Source organism: Saccostrea echinata, unplaced genomic scaffold (assembly GCF_033153115.1).
Source record: "Saccostrea echinata isolate AGI-Se365-2 ecotype Australia unplaced genomic scaffold, CSIRO_AGI_Sech_v1 ptg000054l, whole genome shotgun sequence".
Taxonomy (NCBI): Eukaryota; Metazoa; Mollusca; class Bivalvia; order Ostreida; family Ostreidae; genus Saccostrea; species Saccostrea echinata.
The window spans coordinates 50,440,379-50,459,694 of record NW_026889803.1 but is presented as its reverse complement, the minus strand read 5'-3'; the positions used below and the strand labels follow the sequence as shown (position 1 = coordinate 50,459,694).

Genomic DNA, 19,316 nt, shown 5'->3' with positions numbered 1-19,316 from the left:
TGCGACTTTTTGTTTATTTTGTACAAATAACATTTTTGTGAAAACCTGCATATAAATAGCTTTATCAAGCTATTTTGAATAGCTTAATAAAGCTATATAGCTATTTCAAGCTATATAGCTTAATCAAGAGATTGTGCTGGACCTGTTCCTTTTTTCTTAGAATATTAAAAATAATGTTTACTTAGTGAAAGTGCAAGGATGTGTGTAAATCAAACGTGTGCTGAAATTTGGTAGTTAGAATAATTTCCATTTGGGGAATGGGTATAATTTTTTTTTTTTTTTTGCTAAAATTAATCTTATTCACTCATTCATAGGGAAGAAAACACACTTTCTTTGAAGCTTGTATTGATAAGTGATATTTAATATAAATTAAAAAAATAAATGAAATAAACATTTATTTCCACAACATAATGTCATGAATTTAAAGCTTTGAATATTGTTGCTAGGTGGAAAAAGTTTTAATGTATGCCTATTTGGTAACATTGTATATGAAAGCAGCTTTCCTCCATTTATTAAGTACAAATGCACAAACATCACATCTAGGAAGAGAGGAGAATAAAATTATTATAAGAACATTTCACACTTGTTGTCTTAACTCTTACCACACAATCATGCTCATAGTGTCTTACTATGATAGGGGTGATAGCAATATGGACACTAGTAAATGTAGCTGTTTTCACATACAATGTATGGTAATACAGGCACTTTCATAAATTCCTGAATACTTGGAGATAGGCCCAATACTATGTATTATAGGTATCCTAGGGATCTTTATACCATAGTTAATAGATATATTTTTTATCAGATTGCAGAAAAAATAATTTAATCCAAATTAAGGTCAGAAGTTTCCTCACAAAAATTGAGGTTCATTACCAGGCACATATGCATGATACCTGAGGATGTATTTCCTTCATTGAATATTGGATATCACTGAAATTGCTGATACCACAAATTTTGTTGTTTATATCTTTTAAGATATTCTGAAAACAGTTTAGAAATTAATTATAAATATTTTTGATATGTTACAAAGAGATACAAAATGAGATACTTGTTTAGGAATGTATGATCTGCCCTTAATCTTTAATAATGATATCTTAAGTATATTTTTCACTAAAACTACCCAAAAGCATTTTGTATGATTAGGATAATAGAAAAAAAAGTTTTCATAAGGTGCATAATTCAACTTATCAGCACACCCATTTATGTCTGATGTTTTGACAATGAACCATCTCAATTCATAATTTACTATGCTTATTAATTTAAACCATGTCTGACAGTATATTATGTCAGTTGGATCCTCCATTTAATTTAAATACTTAGGTTTTTTCGAGGCATGATTTATTAAAAAAAAAAACAAACAAACAAAAACATAAAAAACAAACAAATAATGTATCAGCAACTCAATCAATAAAAGGGATAATCTAAGATTCCTCTGACTCTAACCTTCACATTTTTATATTTTGATGTACTTGGGGAGAGTCAGAGTGGACAATACTGAAAACCTGAAATTCCAGTGACCAGCTGCTACTTTGACTTTCATTACTTTCTGCTTTGTAAATCCAAGTGGCCAAATTCTGAGGCCACTTGGTAGATTTGTTGCAAAAAGATAACATTTTCAATTTTTTTTCATGTTCTATGTTTATTATTGGCAGGTATTTTATAGTAAAATGGGAGCAGAGTGGGTTTTATTGATGTTTATCTTGGAGTACCATGGCGAGGGGTTGGTAAGTATTTTAGAATTCTAGGAATTGTTAAAATGATGCAAGTGTTATATCTAGACCAGTCATTAATTTACAAGATAAGATCTATTGGATCTAGATAAACATAACCAGTAAATTGTACCAGTAAAGCCCTGTTCAATTATTTTAAGGCCAAAGTTTTTATTTTTTTTGGTTTACGATTTTCTGTCTCAAAAAAATGCATTGGGTGGTCGAAAAATAAAAATAAAAATAATTTAGGATTCAACAATTTCATTTTAAAATAACAGCAATGTTTATTTTAATAAAAATAATACACGTCAATAGTACTTTTAAGTTTTATTGTCTAGATCACATAACTCTTTTTATTTAATTTTAATTCATTTCTAACTTTAGAGTGAATGTCATTTTCATTTACATATAGTTCTGATTTTTGTTTGTCAATCAGTGCTTGGTTCATGATGTTCAACATTTTGTGCTCTTCAGTGATATGTGATGTGTTATAAACCTTGGTATCCCCACAAACTAAAATATAAGGATCCAAATTCAAGTTAAATTTAGATTGAAGAAAAATACAATTAAAGTGTTTAACAATATTAAAAGTAATTGACGTTGAAATAAAGGTTATAATAATTTGATCATGCAGCTATCAAATTTAATGTTCAACCTGCAGCAAAAAAGCCTAATAATTTCTCAATCAAGTCCTTCTTTAAATGTTTGTTATGTACTTGCACAGTAGGCAATGCTCATTATTTATTAGTAATTCAAAGGGCTTTAATCTCAATTGAGTATGAAATTTGCAAAGATTTGTATATTGAATTTACTTCTATAAACTAACAAATGTTTTATACACATTTGAATTTATCCAGTGAAATACCAGTCAACGTTACTTCAACTAAGATGTATCTCTCAACACTAAATTGGCCTAACTATTATCCATGGATTTATCAGCCTTTGGGAAACACCATTTTTGGGGAATTGGGAAAAAATTATCGGCTATTTGATGAAATTGCAAAAAATTTTTTAAATGTTGCTTAAATCATGTACTCAGGGGTAATAACATTTCAGCACGAACTCTAATTTGGGCAACCAAATGACAATTAAATATGGACCATCTTATTCGTACAAAATCAATTTTGAATAATAGACTAATAAAAGTAAAATGGACTTCAATTGGTATAAAGCATTTATACAACTTAGGGTAGTACATGTACATCATGTACATGTGTGTATGACATTTCAATTTAGATTAGTATCTGTTTCTGAAGATTATAAACCTCCTGCAAAAAATTATACTATGTACACATTTTCTAAAAGTCCTCTTTTAATATGTATTAATGCATTGAAAATATATTTTTCTATCTGAAATAATGCCTTAATTCCTTACCATTAACTCGCAGATCAAATGAGTAGGTGGAAATAACTTAATAAATCTATATAATTACACAATATCATCATTTTTAGAAAAACGGAGGAAATTCGGATTAAAAGTTGGCGATGTTTTTACAGTTTTTTTTAAACATGTGTTATGACTGTAGCTTTGCTAAATGAGTTAAATATATGAAAATTACAGAAAATCTGACAATTTTACTTTGTGTTTTCCAAGACAATTAAAAATAAAAGCATTGTTAAAAGTACTGCCAAATTGGGAAAAAACTGAACTCATTTTCAATTGGGAATGGGCCGAACTTCGGCCCCTGAGAAGGCACTGATAAATCCTTATTATCTATAGGTGTATCCGTGTCTGCTAGGTCGATCAGGGTTGGGCATACACTCTCCAATATTACGGTATGAATTTAGCCAATTGAGACATTGCAATTGGAGAAATGGATCATTTATCCAAGATTTTATTCACTTTTCCACGCAGAAAAAGTTCTTTAAGTGTGTGTCATTGCTTTCAGTGAGGAATTACCTAGTTACATGACAGAGCCGCCATTTTTGGTTTGCACATGTGTTTATTTACGGTCACCTAAATGTTTGTAAAGATCTCATATATTTATAAGCGCTTATTTGACTAAGATGCATTCTAAAATTTAAAACCCACCAGTTCAGCTGAGAAAAATCCGGAAATATATGTCGGAAAAAGACATTATTTTTATTTTCATGATTTGTGAAAATTAGGGTCGGCGGAATCGTAAACCAAACGAAAAAAAAACTTTGGCCTAAATAAAAACTAGCTGATACATATGATATAAGAAAACAATTCAGATAGCATGTTGTCGTTGCAGTTCCAAATTATCGTATGTAAAATTTTTGTCACTTTTCAGGAGAAGCAAATAATGTTTTTATTATACCCCACACAACAAGTTGCGGGGGGTCTAATGTTTTTGACTCGTCCGTCTGTCAGTTAGTCAATTAGTCCTGTTTTTTTTGGTCAGTGCAACTCCTCTTAAACTGCTGCACAGAATTTCGTCAAACTTTGCAAATATTTAGGACATAGTGTGTAGTTGTGCATATTGCCAGGGAATTCTGATTCCATTATTTTTTCTGGGAATTTCAGCACTTTTCAACTTAGATTTTTGGCCATATCTTGAATATAGAGATGAACAGTTTGTCAGTGCAACTCCTCCTAAACCGCTGCACAGAATTTCATCAAACTTTGCAGATATTTAGGACACAATATGTAGATGTGCATATTACCAGGAAATTCTGATTCCTTTATTTTTCTGGGAATTTCGACACTTTTCAACTTAGATTTTTGGCCATATCTTGAATATAGAGATGAAAAGTTTGTCAGCGCAACTCCTCCTAAACCGCTGCACAGAATTTCGTCAAACTTTGCAGATATTTAAGACACAATATGTAGATGTGCATATTACCATTAAATTCCGATTCCTTTATTTCTCTGGGAATTTCGACACTTTTCAACTTAGATTTTTGGCCATATCTTGAATATAGAGATGAACAGTTTGTCAGCACAACTCCTTTTAAACCGCTGCACTGAATTTCGTCAGACTTTGCAGATATTTAGAACACAGTGTGTACATGTGCTTATTGCCAGGAAATTCTGATTCCATTATTTTTCTGGATTTCGGCACTTTTTATCTTAGATTTTGGCCATATCTTGATTATAGAGATGAACAGTTTCAGTTTATCAGCTCAACTCCTCTTAAATCGCTGCACAGAATTTCGTCAAACTTTGCAGATATTTAGAACACAATATGTAGTTGTGCATATTGCCAGAAAATTCCGATTCCCTTATTTTTTCCTTAGAGTTTTGGCTATTATTGAAGAAACTTTCCAGCCACTGGAATCAGCTTTTGTAATTAAATTTTATGTGAAATATTTTATGACCTTAAAAAACCCCTTTTGATGTTGAGATCAAAATATTAATGATTCAACACACACCTACAAAAAAATCTTGGATAGAAGTACACAAAAAGTTCTCCTTCCCTTTATTGTAAAATGTTTAATTAATCATGTTAATATTATTTCACTGAAGTTGTTTTAAAGCTTTGACAATAAATTTATAAGTTGCAATTGTTATAAGACACACATATAATGACTGATTCAGATGATTAAAATATCTAATGTTTACTCATCCTCAAATACTTATCATTTTACAGGGACAAGTGATAAACCGGGGCCAGATCAGATGTTTTGTACAAAACTGCTCAAAGAGTAAGTTGTTAAAAACCATAAAAATATCATCATCATACTCTGTAAATGGCAGAGTTACTACATGTAGCTCATGACTGTTTAATCCACAATACAATAAATGTTTAATCCACAATACAATAAATGTGATATATATGAGAAATTTAGTCACATAGAGTAAGTCAATATAGCATATACCTATCAAAACAAGTGATACCTTTGTACAATTTTATGCCCTGCCAGGAATATGGTTGGAGCATAAAGTGTTTATCACAACCATCTTTTGCACTGTTCTTCAACCTTCCATCCATCCCTCTGTCCATCCTTATGACCTTGAACTCACTATTCCTAATAATGCATGTACACAAACGATCATGCACACTACACAAATAATTCCTTCTTTCATCATTCTACTACCAGCACATGTATTTGCTCAGACCAAAGAAGCAAGGTACTTTTTTTATGTTGCAATGCAAGTGTATCATTGGAAGGGGCATTCATGTCCTATGGACATATTTCTAGTTTTTACATTATGTGGTATATTGATTGTTCATACATTTTATATTAACCACACATTCTCTACACAGATCAGGTGTTTCTTCCATGCACTAAAGATAATACCAGTGATTTGTGTATAGACTGCCCAGTAGGGTACTTCATGCCTGATAGAATAGACACATCTAAATGGACTGAACCACCAGACTGTTACAAAAATGACTGTGACCAATGTGATACAATTGGTGAGTAAGATCTATAATGAGGCCTTCAAAAAGATGCTTTCAAAGTCCTCTTCAAAATCTTATCCATTGTTTTTCCTGGTATCTTGATGCATTCTTTTCAGAAAATTCTCAAAATCTAGCTGTCAAGTCCATCGTTATTTGCATATTTTTGGAGGTATTTTGTTGATTTTTTTTAAACTGTTGAGATTGTGTTATATCCATTTAAAGAAATGCTCACCCCATGCCCCACTCCTCCACCCACCCCCTACCCAAAGGAAAAGAAAAAGAGGCTATAAACCAGTAGTTAAAAAAAATTCGCTGATGTGTATCTCAACCAGTAATAACTGACTACCGTATTTTGCCGAATATAATACACACTTTTTTCCTAGAATATTTTTTTTGCTAGAAATGGGCACGTATTGTACACTACAATAGGATTTTGACAGGTTCTTAGGTCACCTGAGTGAGTCGTGCGTTGTGTGTTAACGTTTGAACATTTTTAGCTTCTTCTCTGAAACCGCTTAACCAATTTCAACCAAATTGGTATATAGCATCCTTGATATCAAGCAGTCAAATTGTTGTCATGATTGTAATAAGCATTGATCCCTCTAACAAAACTGTGAAATTCATGGCCCCAGGATCAGGGGTTCTGGTGCTCATGGTGCTAGGGCGGGGCTATATACATCATATAGTGAAAGTGCATTATTTCTTCGAAAATCCTCTTCTCTTCTCCTTGGTATTATTTAAACAAACTATGTGCATGGTTATGATGCACAAGGATGCCTTTTCCAAAATTGTAAAATTCATGGCCCCTGGGTCAGGGGTTTTGCTGTTGGGGCAGATCTATTGATTGTATAGTGAAAATGCATTATTTCTTTGAAAATCTTCTTCTCTGCTCCTTGGTATTATTTAAACAAACAAAGTACATGGTTACGATGCACAAGGATGCCTTTTACAAAATTTTGAAATTCATGGCCGGTGGGTCAGGGTATTTGGTGTTAGTGCGGGGCTCCATTGATTATATAGTGAAAATGCATTGATTCTCTGAAAATCTTCTTCTCTGCACCTGGGTATTATTTAAACAAACTAAGTGCATGGTTATGATAAGCATTGATTCTTTTTCCAGAATTGTGAAATTCATGGCCCCGGGGGGGGGGGGGGGGGCTCTATTTATTGATTATATAGTAAAAACCACAATTTCTTTGAAAATATTCTTTTCTGCTCCTGGTTATAAAGCAAAGAAACTAAGTGTATAGTTATGATGAACAAGAGTGCTCCTTCCAGAATTGTGAGTTTCATGGCCCCTAAGTCAGATGTTCTGGTGTAAGGGTGGGGCTCTATTGATAATATAGTGAAAATGCATTAATTCTGTTAAATAATCATGTCTGCTCCTGAGTGTTGAGCTGATAAACAAAGTGCATAGTTATGATGAACAATTGTGCTTCTTACAAATTTTTTAAAACTTGCAGTCCCCAGGTTTTGGTGTTCCTCGGGGGGGGGGGGGGGGGGGGGGGGGGGGGGGTATATTGATAATATAGTGAAAATGTATTAATTCTTTGAAAATCTTCAACTAAGGCCAAGCAAAAAAAAAAAGTTGGTTCTCAGGCCATCTTTTTGAAAATCAAATGAGGCAGGCAGGTTTTTTATTTTATTTTTTATTTTCAAGATCATTTTCATATTGCTACGGCAAATCATGTTATTTCAATAAACATTCAAAGATAGTCATTCATCTTTTTGTACTTTGGCATTCTTTTCATTCTACAAGTTATGTTTCTGTTTAGAAAGAGCTTCTATCATTATAATTAGTAAACTGAGTAGGCACGTCTGGCACGATCAACTTTCTGCACATTGTCATTGCTTCTGCAGCAGTAACAAACATCAGGAAAATGAGCAATACTTGAAATAGGGAATCTAAAATGAATTTGAGCAAGACAACTTCTTTCACATGAAAAGCTTGCCCAACAAACAACTTACGTGTGGAGCCTTGGTAAAATCTGAAGCTTTGAGATTCTGTAGTGTAATTCACAACCATACGAGTATATTTAGCTCAAGCCTTAATGATTTTGTTCATATACAGAATCTTGTTAAATATTAACACTCTCTTGTTATTCTTCTAAATAGGGTTCAGTAATACTGTTTTTCTGTAGGTCATCATATGGACATTTAAAGGACATTATGTACATTTTTGACTTCATTTTGAATTTTGCTCTGAACTGCATCTGTATTTTCAAACTAGATTAAAGATATCATAACTTCCAAACAAACGAATAGTTTCATTGATACTATCTGAAAGCATCACCCTAACAAACAAATCCATTTTTTTTATTTACCAAACAATGCCTCAACTGCATAACTCGGGACTGCATAATTCATACTTTGACTAAGTTGGAGTGATAAGTCCACCACCTAGACCAGACGTGACAGTCTAAAAATGAAACTAGTAAATTTCTTACAGATATGTTGGAACTTTTATTGCCAATTATGCTTCATGACATCAAAACATTTGGGCCACAAGTTAAACAGGTCGAGGAAACTATTTTCTCTGACGTCGGAATAAATTTACATGCTAAATGAGGTACCCAACGTGACTGGCAAACTGACCAATCAGCTAAATGAGTTGCATTATGGGTTACAACAAAAAATACTACATGTACGTTTCAAAAAGGCCAGTTTTTGAAATTGCTCTCGGAAAGACATGATGATTTTTTTCAAGCAATTTTACACACATAATATAATATGTACATCACTATCTTCTAGTTCCATGCTCACATTTACATACAAATGTTTTACAACAGTAAAATTTGGGTTTTCTCCACTCCATTGTATAAGTCTGTTTGTTGACAATAGCCTGGCAGTTTTTCCCGTGCTGTACTATCAGTCAGTATGAATTTCACGTGACTATTCCCTGGTCCAAAACAAATCGACTCTGAGGTGTACTCACGTATTGTCATTGTTTACTACGTATACAACTTCGATATATATGCTACTCGATACACATTCTATGATCAATGTACTTGAGAATTTAAATACCATACAGCAATAGACTTACGTTTTTTATAACTGCATTAACTTTTAATTTCTGGTAAACAAATAACAAAGTAACAATGAATAACACCAGTAGCATGGCAAATATATGAATATCAAGTTTTCAAAAACTGAGTTCTTATATAGGTCCTACTTGTGAAGACTGTGAGCGGTATTTCAACGTACTATTTAACACAGAAAATTGTCTTTGTTTGTTAATTTGAGCATGGAAATCTTAATTAGAACCTATTCTTCGTGTTTTTCACAAAAACATTAAAAATAATTATTAGGCCTAGTTGACTTTCCCGCAGTCATTTGAAATCGAGTCCTAACTTTGCCTGACCCACATGTTTGTAGTAAAATATAAACATGTAGTAGACCATCATGCTTTTCGGCTCATTCATTGGATTGGACGATTGCTCGCTGTAAGCACCTCTGTGCGCAATGACGACAATATCCATATGTGGTAGATTCCTCGACCTGTTAAAGTACCAGGACTGATAATCCAAAATAGCAAACAAACTCCAATAGTCTAGGTCTATTTTCAGCGGAATCTTATAACATCTCAGTTTGTATTCAAAAACACTTTAATGATAGAGATCTGGGCCTTCTAAATTTAAAACCTGTCATGACAAACTAGCAATTTCTGGAATATTTTGATCAATTTTAATGAAAAAAAATTTAATGCGGCAGGGTAAACTTGAATGCGGCGGGGCTTGAGAACCAGTCTTAATTTTTTATTTGGTCTAAGTGCATAGTTATGCTGATGAGGGTATCTTAGATTAGCCATGTTTTTGAATTTCATGACCCTGGGACATGGGTTTTAGTGTTAGGATAGGGCTGTGTTGAATCTGTAGTGAAAACGCTGTATTTCTTTGAAAAACTTCTAGAGCTGCTCCTTGGCATATCTAAGGCAAACAGAATAAAAGTTTTAATAAGCGAGGATTTTTTTTACCAGATTTTTGAACATCAGGATCATTTGGTCAAGTGTTCTGGTCCTGACCAGGGCTCTATTAATTTGTATTCAAATGAGAGAAGTTATTCCCCTTTGCCATTCACTTTGTTAGTTAATCACTGTAAATAATATATTTGAAAGTTAATAGAAAAAAGAGAATCATGCAAGAAATTTTACTGTATTATACAGAAAGTACTTTCAAAGTTTTAATGATCAGGTAGACTTGGTATAAATAATAAATGAATAAAAATGAGACAAAAATAACTTATCTCATTAATGTTCTTCAAAGACCAATTGAGGCCAAAGTGAGAGGTCACAATATGGGGTAAAAAGTACCGGTAGTACAGAAAACAGTAGATTGTTAATAGTTTGCATAGTGATAGTGATAAATGTGGGATAGTTTAGAATTTAATTTATGAGTTGTTACTGAACATTAGACTAATTATGTCATTGATCCTGATCGTCCTATTTCTCTTGCTTTTGGGCAACTAAGCTTCATCTATCAGTTTATTACCTCTTCTGAGCCAAAGGCTCAAAGAGCTAATGCTTTGGCCATTTGTGTGGTGTGTGGTGTGCATAAACTTTTGAGAACAAGAACCCCATGGCCAATTATTGTCAAATTTATCACAGGGTATCCTTGGCCCAACGACTGTCATTTATACTAAAACTAGGGTTGTGACGCTTAAACAAAGGGAGATAATCAGGTAAATAAAATTAAAAGTATGGTTGCTAAAAAATCTTCTTCTCAAGAACCACTGGACAGATTAACACCAAACTTACACAAAACGATGAGGATATGTTGTAGATTAAAATTTGTTCAAGGCATCACCCTGGGGCAAAGGGCGTGGTCTCAAGTTCACTTCAAAGTTGACCAAAAATTACATTTTATTAAAATGTTGATATTTTGCTTACTATAAGGACTAGGATCATCAAATCTTGTCAGTTGATGCATCTAAGGACCTCATATCATGTTGACTTGATGGACTTGAGGTCATGGTGACCTACTTTTAAAATTTTGCAGTCATTCTTTTTCAAAATGATTTAGAGGCATATTTTGAACAATCTAAGGCCTATGATAATCAAACTTTGTCAATTAATGCATCTTGGGGTCTTGAAGTACGTCAACTAAAAAGTAGGTCACCTTGACCTACTATTTGAATTTTATGGCTAATCTTTTTCAAAATATTAAAGGTAATTAATTCGTATACTGAGAGGTTTAGAATCATTAAATCTTGTAAGATGATGCATCTTGGGGCCATAAAACATATTTATTAAACAGTAGGTCACAGTGACCTACTTTTTGAACTGTGCAGGCTTTCGATTTCAAATCGTTTTAGAGGTATATTTTGGACATTTTAAGGCCTATGATCATCAAACTTTGTAAGTTGATGCATCTTGGGTCCTCAAAAAACGTCAACTGAAAAGTAGGTCACAGTGACCTACTTTTGAAATTTTATGGATATTTTTGAAATATTTTGAATACTGTTTGGCTTAGAATCATCAAACTTTGTCATGATGTATCTTTGGTCCTCAAAGTAGGTCGATTGAAAAGTAGGTCACTGTGACCTACTTTTCAATTTATATGACTATGATTAAATATTTTGAGTACTAATTGGCTTAGAATCATCAAACTTTGTCAGTTGATGCATCTTGGATCTTTGGAGTAAGTCAACTGAAAAGTAAGTTACTTTGACCAACTTTTGAAAATTTATGACTTTAATTAGATATTTAAGGTACTAATTAGCTTAGAATCATCAAACTTTGTCAGTTGATTATTCTTGGGTCCTTGGAGAAGACAACTGAAAAGTAGGTCACTGTGACCTACTTTTGAAATTTTATGGCTGTATTTAAATATTTTCGGGTACTATTTGGCTTAGAATCATCAAAATTTGTCAGTTGATGCATATTGCGTCCTCGGAGTACATCTACCAAAAAGTAGGTCACCATGACCTACTTTCAATTTATATAGCTTTAATGAAATATTCCGGGTACTAATTGGCTTAGAATCAGCAAACTTTGTCATTTTGATGCATCTTGGGTCCTTGGAGTAAGTTGACTGAAAAGAAGGTCACAGTGACCTACTTTTGAAATTTATTGCTTTATTGAAACATTTTAGGTAATTGGCTTAGAATCACCAAACTTTGTCAGTTGATGCATCTTGGGTCCTCAAAGTATGTCAACTGAAAAGTAGGTCACTATGACCTACTTTTGAAATTTTATGGTTATAATTAAATATTTTGGGTATTAATTGGCTTAGAATCATCAAACTTTTCAGTTGTTGCATCTTGGGTCCTCGGAGTACGTCAACTGAAAAGTAGGTCAGCATGACCTACTTGGAAACTTTATGGCTTTATATAAATATTTCAGGTACTATTTGGCTTAGAATCATCAAACTTAGTTGATGCATCTTGGGTCCTCAGAGAATGACAAGTGATAAGTAGGTCACTATGACGTACTCTCAGGTACTACTTGGCTTAGAATCATCTTGGGTTCTCGGAGTGTTTTATCTAAAATTTAGGTCATGATGACCTACCTTTGGAATTTTAAGGCTTTATCTAAATATACAGGATACTTAGAGGCTTCAGTAGAAGTGATAGGTTGTACAGTTTATCTGAAGAGCGATTCAATGCCCTTGGGCCTCTTGTTGTTCAAATCATAGTCCCTGTGTATAGAATGGGGCCACAAAAGGCGATTAAATAATACAGAGGAGTACATGTAAGTTGGGGAAAAATCTAACGCAGAACAGCAGGACCAAAGTGACTCAGGTGAGCATTGTGGCCCATGGGCCTTTTGTTTTCCGTAGGGGGGGGGGCACAACAAAGGGTCAAAGTTTTAGGAATCATCTTGAGAAAAATCTGGTGCTCAAGAACAGCAAAGCCATGATTAGTCATATTATTATAGAAACATCCTATAGTGTAGTGTAAAGTCAAATTTGTTCAAATTTAGGGTGGGTAGGGTGGGGCCACAATGAGCGATCAGAGTTTTATATAGAAATACAGAGGTGGGGGGGGGGAATCTTTAAAAATCCTCTGCTCAGGAACAGCAAAGCCATGATTAGTTATATTGATATGGAAACATCCTGAAGTAGTAAATTTCAGTCCCCCCCCCCCCCTAAACTTTTTAATACTGAACTGATTTCTGCTTTTTCCTAGCCAATGTGCTCCTCAGACGAGAGATGTGGTGCATGAGCCTTTTGTTTCCTAAGTTTTCAGGCCGCAAACAAGGGAGGGGGGTTATTTTATTTTACACCAATGCATATTATATTCGGCAAGAATATGGTAATCACAATTAATATATCTCACCTGTATGGTGGCATATTTCTGCCCCCTACATGCAAAATAAATTATTTTAACATGCGAGAAAAGTATGTCAACATGCAAGATAATTATGCCAAAATGCAAATTTATGTTGACATGCAAGTTACAAATATTTTTGAGAATCTAATGTTGGTAAACTTACTTACCAATGCCAGTATACAACATCATACAAACAAGCTGCAACATAATTAAGCTTGACATGCAACTTATTTATGTTAACATGCAAGATCATTATGTAAACATGCAAAATATTTATGTCAACATGCAACTTATTTATGTTAAGATTCAACATACTTATGTAGACATGCTACTTATTATGTCAACATGCAAGGTAATTATGTTAACATGCAACTTATTTATGTCAACATGCAACTTATTTATGTCAACATGCAACTTATTTATGTTAATATGCAAGTTATATTTTTACATGTAAAATATTTACGTCAACATGCAAGATTATAAGTTGCATGTTAACATGCATATCTTGCATGTTGACATAATTAACTCTCATGTAAAACATAATTATCTTGCATGTTGACATAAATAAGTTGCATATCTACGTAATTATCTTGCATGTTGACATAAATAAGTTGCATGTCTACATAATTACTAGTATCTTGCATGTCAACATAATTTGTTGCATCTTTCTTGCATGATGTCATATAATGGCATTACATGTACAATGTAAGTTTACCAGTATTCAAATTAGATTCTCTAAAATGATTGGTAACTTGCATGTCAACATAGTTATCTTGCATGTTGACATAAATAAGTCGCACGTCTGCATAATTATGTTGCATGTTAATTATTATGCATGTAGGGGGCAGAAATATGCCACCATACACCTGGACAAGTTTACTCTTACTTAGTTCATACACGTATTTGTGAACTAGAAAATTAGGTAAAACGAATCTGACAACAAGCTGTCAAGATTATTTATAGTAAATCATACTTATTTGTAGTAAATTACATGGATGGATGAAATTGCATTTTTGCTTGAGTTATTTGTTATATGATTATATCCAGTAAACAGTTTGTTATTTTGTAGTACTGGGTTGAAAAAATCCCTATATATGACTTTATCAAAGGCATGAAGGCATGAATTTGCCATATTCATTATGTTCATGCTTGCTTTTGTGTATTTTAATTAATTAAAAGGCAATTAATTTATTGCATAAGTTAAGTGTATGCTTTTATAAAATCATTTAATTTTGTTCATTAGAATCTGTGCTGGATAATCCCAAAGAATGTGGAGATACAGAGAAGGCTCACTGTGTGTGTGACAGAACAAAAAACTACTATGGTGAAAATAGCCCTGGGCCAGTAACATCATGCACACTGAAAATTGGTGATCTATGTCACAGAAAAGGGACTCAGCTAAATCAAAAAGGTACTCAGTATTTTAAGTATAAATGTTTCATCTGTCATCACATACTCATATGTACACATGTACTTTTTTAGCTCACCTGAGCCGAAGGCTCAAGTGAGCTTTTCTGATCAAAGAGTGTCCTACGTCCGTCTGTCGTCTGTAGTTCGTAAACTTTTCTTATTTTTGACTTCTTCTCAAGAGCCTCTGGGCCAATTTCAACCAGACTTGCTACAAAGCATTGTTGGGTAAAGGGGATTTAAGTTTGTTCACAGGAAGTGCCGTTCTCTTTCAAGAGGAGATAATTAAGAATTCGTGAAAATTTGGTGGCATCTTTTAAAAATCATCTACTCAAGAACCACTGGGCAAGAAAAGATGAAACTTATGTGAAAGCTTCATTACATACTGTAGATTCAAATTTGTTCATATCATGCCCCCCGGGTGTAGGGTAGGGCTGCAGGTAGGGGTCGAAGCTTTACATAGGAATATATAGGAAATGTTTTTAAAAATCTTCTTCTCTAGAACAGCAAAGCCATGATTAGTCATATTATAACAGAAGTATCCTCAGGTAGTGTAGATTCAAGTTTGTTCCAATCATGACCTCTGGGGGTAAGGCAGGGCCACAACAGGGGGTTAAAGTTTTACATAGTTTTATATAGGTGTAATGGTTTAGGGGCATTTGAGTAAAACACATTGAAGACCTCAAATAATGGAATGACCTGACAACCTTTGGAATGGACTATCCAAACTAAAGGGTATATAAGGCAGAGCTTTGGGAAAGTCAGAAGCTTGCTGAGGAAGTTGGATGCTGAATCAGCAATAAAGAAGTTAAGGTTTTCCATCCCTAATAGCAACAGATTTAATGAAACTGAATACATAACAGATGTGTAGCTGTTTAATACTCAGTATATTTAGACATAATTCCCATTTATTACCACAGTCAAAACTGTCTTAGCAACTACTCGAAATTAACAGCCACTCGCAGTCAGCGGCCACTTTCAGTTCCCCCCGACGATTTTTCCTATATATTTTAACTGGAATAAATGGCCAACTGTGTAACGTGGCCAGTGGCCATTCAAATCCTCACCCACAACATTATTTACACTGTAATAGGTGGCCATTTCGTCCATTGCCACGATTCTATCATGTCTTTTAAACTCATTTGCTTAGAATTAATTACATGCTCGTTGGTCACCTTTAACCAATTAAAGCAATTAAAGAAAATCAGATATGCTGAACTCTGTTGTAATGAAAAAAATTATATTCTCCTGTTAGACCATTTGGTCACTTTTCTAAAATTACAGGTAATTATTTTTCATGACCACCTATTGAAAAATGAAAAGAATTTAATTGCGAAATATATTTTTCCCATTGCTTAAGAAATCTGAAAGCTAGATTTTGTACTTTAGGATATTCATTCATCATTACTTAGAATGTTCTCCGTGAGACATATATTACCTACCGGTTATTCATGTTATTCAACTTGCAAGGCTATTGATATTTCCACACCTTTTAAATTTTGATTCCATGTGGAAGCCCTAATAGCTACTTTTGGTAAAAACAATCTACTTTATTTGGTTTGATTGACTCCCAAAAGTTTACTTCAAAGGGCCATAATGACCTTTGGTTTTCAAAGTTAACAGAAACACTGTTTATGTGAGAGGTTCATTACATAGTGTAAATTTAAGTTTGTTCAAATCATGACACTAATGGTTACAGTGGAGCCACAACAGGGGATCAAAGTTTTACATAGGAATATGTCTCGAAAATCTTTAAAAATCTTCTTCTCAGGAGCAGCAAAGCCATGATCAGTCATATTAATGCAGAAGCATCCTCAGGTAGTGTAAATTCAAATTTGTTCGAATCTTGACCCCCTTGGGTTAGGGTGGGGCCACATTAGGGAATCAAAGTTTAACATGGTAATATCTAGAAATATGTGAGAAAAAATGTTTGAAAATCTTCTCAAGAACAGCAAAGCTATGATTAGTCATATGGAATTAAGTTTGTTCATCAACCCCCGGGGTAGGATGGGACCACTTATATACATGTTTTTAAACTTTTTAGTACTAACTGATTTCTACTTTTCTCTAACCAAAGATCTCAGGTGAGTGATGTGGCCCATATGGGTCTCTTGTTTGAAATTCATGTCCATGTCAAGAGGTCAGTCCCTTACTTCATTGATTACTGAAATGCATCATATCACTGAATATTTTGCCAAATTCTAAAATTTTAACCAGTTTACCTAGTAAAGAATAAGTATATATATTTTGTTTTTTTTACATTATATGAGGGGCATTTGAAAAGTTTTGAGAACTGTTTAATAAAATAACCACTTAAAAGAAATTAATGAGTTTAATATCATAAAAAGGATCAGAAAAAATACACATATTGTGGCATCACTTTGTAATTTTAATTATATATTAACTCCGAAAATGACATCAGAATCCCGTGTCGTCAGCATACTGACCATAAAAATGACGTAACAAGAGACGCAATTTCAATGAAATAAAATTTTAGTGTCAACTTTGGTTCATTACTTGGAGGCACACTAAAGGACATAATTGCCAGTTAGGAAAAATGTTTACATAGACTACAATCTATCTTATGGAGTTGTATTCAGGAGCTCCTACAGTTCTGAGGTGGTTTATGAGTGTGTCAAACATTGCATGTCATTATCAAATCTCACGCTAAATATTCAGTAAAAAAAGACATTGCTGTAAGAAAATGACAAAGTTGACAAAGTCCACATGGAGAATATTGGATGGTGTTGCAGAATTTGCTGGCCTAAATTTGTCAGGTGTTTTAACCATTTTGCGGGAATTATTAAAGCTCAGGAGAGGTTTAGCTAATTTTCATAAAAACCAAAGTGCCATCCGTGTAGCTGTTACCCCACAGTAACTTGATATGTTCGCAAATTTTAACTCATAGAATTAAAGATTGTGCATGACAATGAAACTCAAATTTATTTTTTTGAGTCCAAAGTCAAAAAGTCCCGGTAATGAGTTTTGGGTTGCCGTAATTGAAATAATACAGTGTATGAAAAAATATGCACAGAAACAGGTCTAAAGGCTTTATTCATAAACTGTATGAGACTTACTCAAGATACATTGTGGAAAACTGCCTAGTTGCATTTAAGTTTTATACAGAATAATTATGTTTTGTTTAATACAGTGGAGTGCTATATAATAGTCTGAAAGTCCAGTTATATCATAAGAATTAATATCTTCTGTGAATGTCTATGATAATGTAACCAGTCGTAAACCATGCTTACCAACCAAAAAATGAAATATGGAATTGTAGATTTACAGTACCATTCTTATGGTCTTACTCTAGCTCCGTGCAAATTTCTTTGAAAAATCTTATCAAAGAAGCCTTTAACAGCTCTACTTCGATATTCTCATATGGACAAAAAAATGCAACATTTCTATCCTAAACACTAGAAATTCTGGTGTCATTTTCAGAGTTATTACTTCATAAAAATAAACAAGTGACATCAAAATAAGTGCAGAATCTCTGGCTCTTTTCAATAATATTGAGCTCATTATCTTCCATTAAACGGTTAATATTTTATCAAACAGTTATTAGAACAAATGACCCTGGTGTACTTTTGAAAGGTATTTTAAAAGTACAGTGCTTCCTCGGTATATTGCCAACTTTTGTCCAAGCCAGATTTTGGCATTAAAGCGAGGGTGGCAATATAACGAATTCTGTCATAATTTACAATTCAGTGGGTAATCAAAACAAAATATATAGTTTACGTAATTTATTTGAATCAGTTACAATCTGTTTATGTCATGCTTGTGCACATACATGTATGTATAAAGGCAAATCTCATTTCTTTTTGAAAAATGTCATTATTTTTTTGGTTTACACTACTTTTACAGAAAAGAAATAAAATGTCAGAATATTAAACCTTATTAATTTCCTGCGTTTTCGCTTTTTCGTCATTCTCTAAGAATTTAATAACCTGATGACAAAGATGTCAGTAGCCGTTATAGCCTCTCTGTATAAAAAAAAGTTTTGAGAATTATCTTTAATTCATCTGAATCTAAAGTAGATTTTTTCTCGAGAATATTAAGCTTGGTTGGTAAAGTGTCATGATTGACGAATGGTAAGTCACGTGTCAGGGTACGTCAACCTGTTGTAATAAACATGCAGTCTTATGTTTGTTAGTACCTGTGTACTCCTCTTCCGATTCTGTTTTGCTATTTATCAATCAACCCAATATGTGCCCAACAATTTATAAAAATTTCAGGGGTAACAGAATCCCTAATATTTTTACGTGCGGAATTACAGTGAATAGTAGTCTAAAAATAGAGGTGGGGTTTCCTTTTGATCGATAGAATGGCTTCTTAATCTGAGGGGACACAAATGAATTTTTGTATTTACCGGGTATTATGGTTTGGTCTATTATCCATGATAAGCTATAATCGGCGATTTACAATCAAATAGTTCGTATGTTGATCAATCGTTTTTTTTTTCTCTTAATCCAAATGTATACACTTTCTCTTGCCTGACGTTTCCATTATTGTGATGAAATAATTCTTCTATCTTATAAAAACACACCAAAGACATTGCTAATTTTGAGTTTTATTCAATAATCATTTTAATTTAGCTGAATTCCTTGTCCAGCCAGGCACG

General features: G+C 33.4%; 1 protein-coding gene across 1 annotated transcript in view; it reads left to right on the top strand.

Moving 5' to 3' along the window:
- LOC133205784 (uncharacterized) overlaps positions 1-19,316 on the top strand; it is a 30,998-nt gene that overhangs the window by 1,257 nt on the left and 10,425 nt on the right. Inside the window, exons 2-5 of the mRNA XM_061341654.1 lie at positions 1,653-1,724; positions 5,264-5,318; positions 5,882-6,034; positions 14,532-14,699. Coding sequence (XP_061197638.1) covers positions 1,668-1,724; positions 5,264-5,318; positions 5,882-6,034; positions 14,532-14,699 — 433 coding nt within the window. The 5' untranslated portion in view covers positions 1,653-1,667. The remainder of the gene's footprint in view (positions 1-1,652; positions 1,725-5,263; positions 5,319-5,881; positions 6,035-14,531; positions 14,700-19,316) is intronic.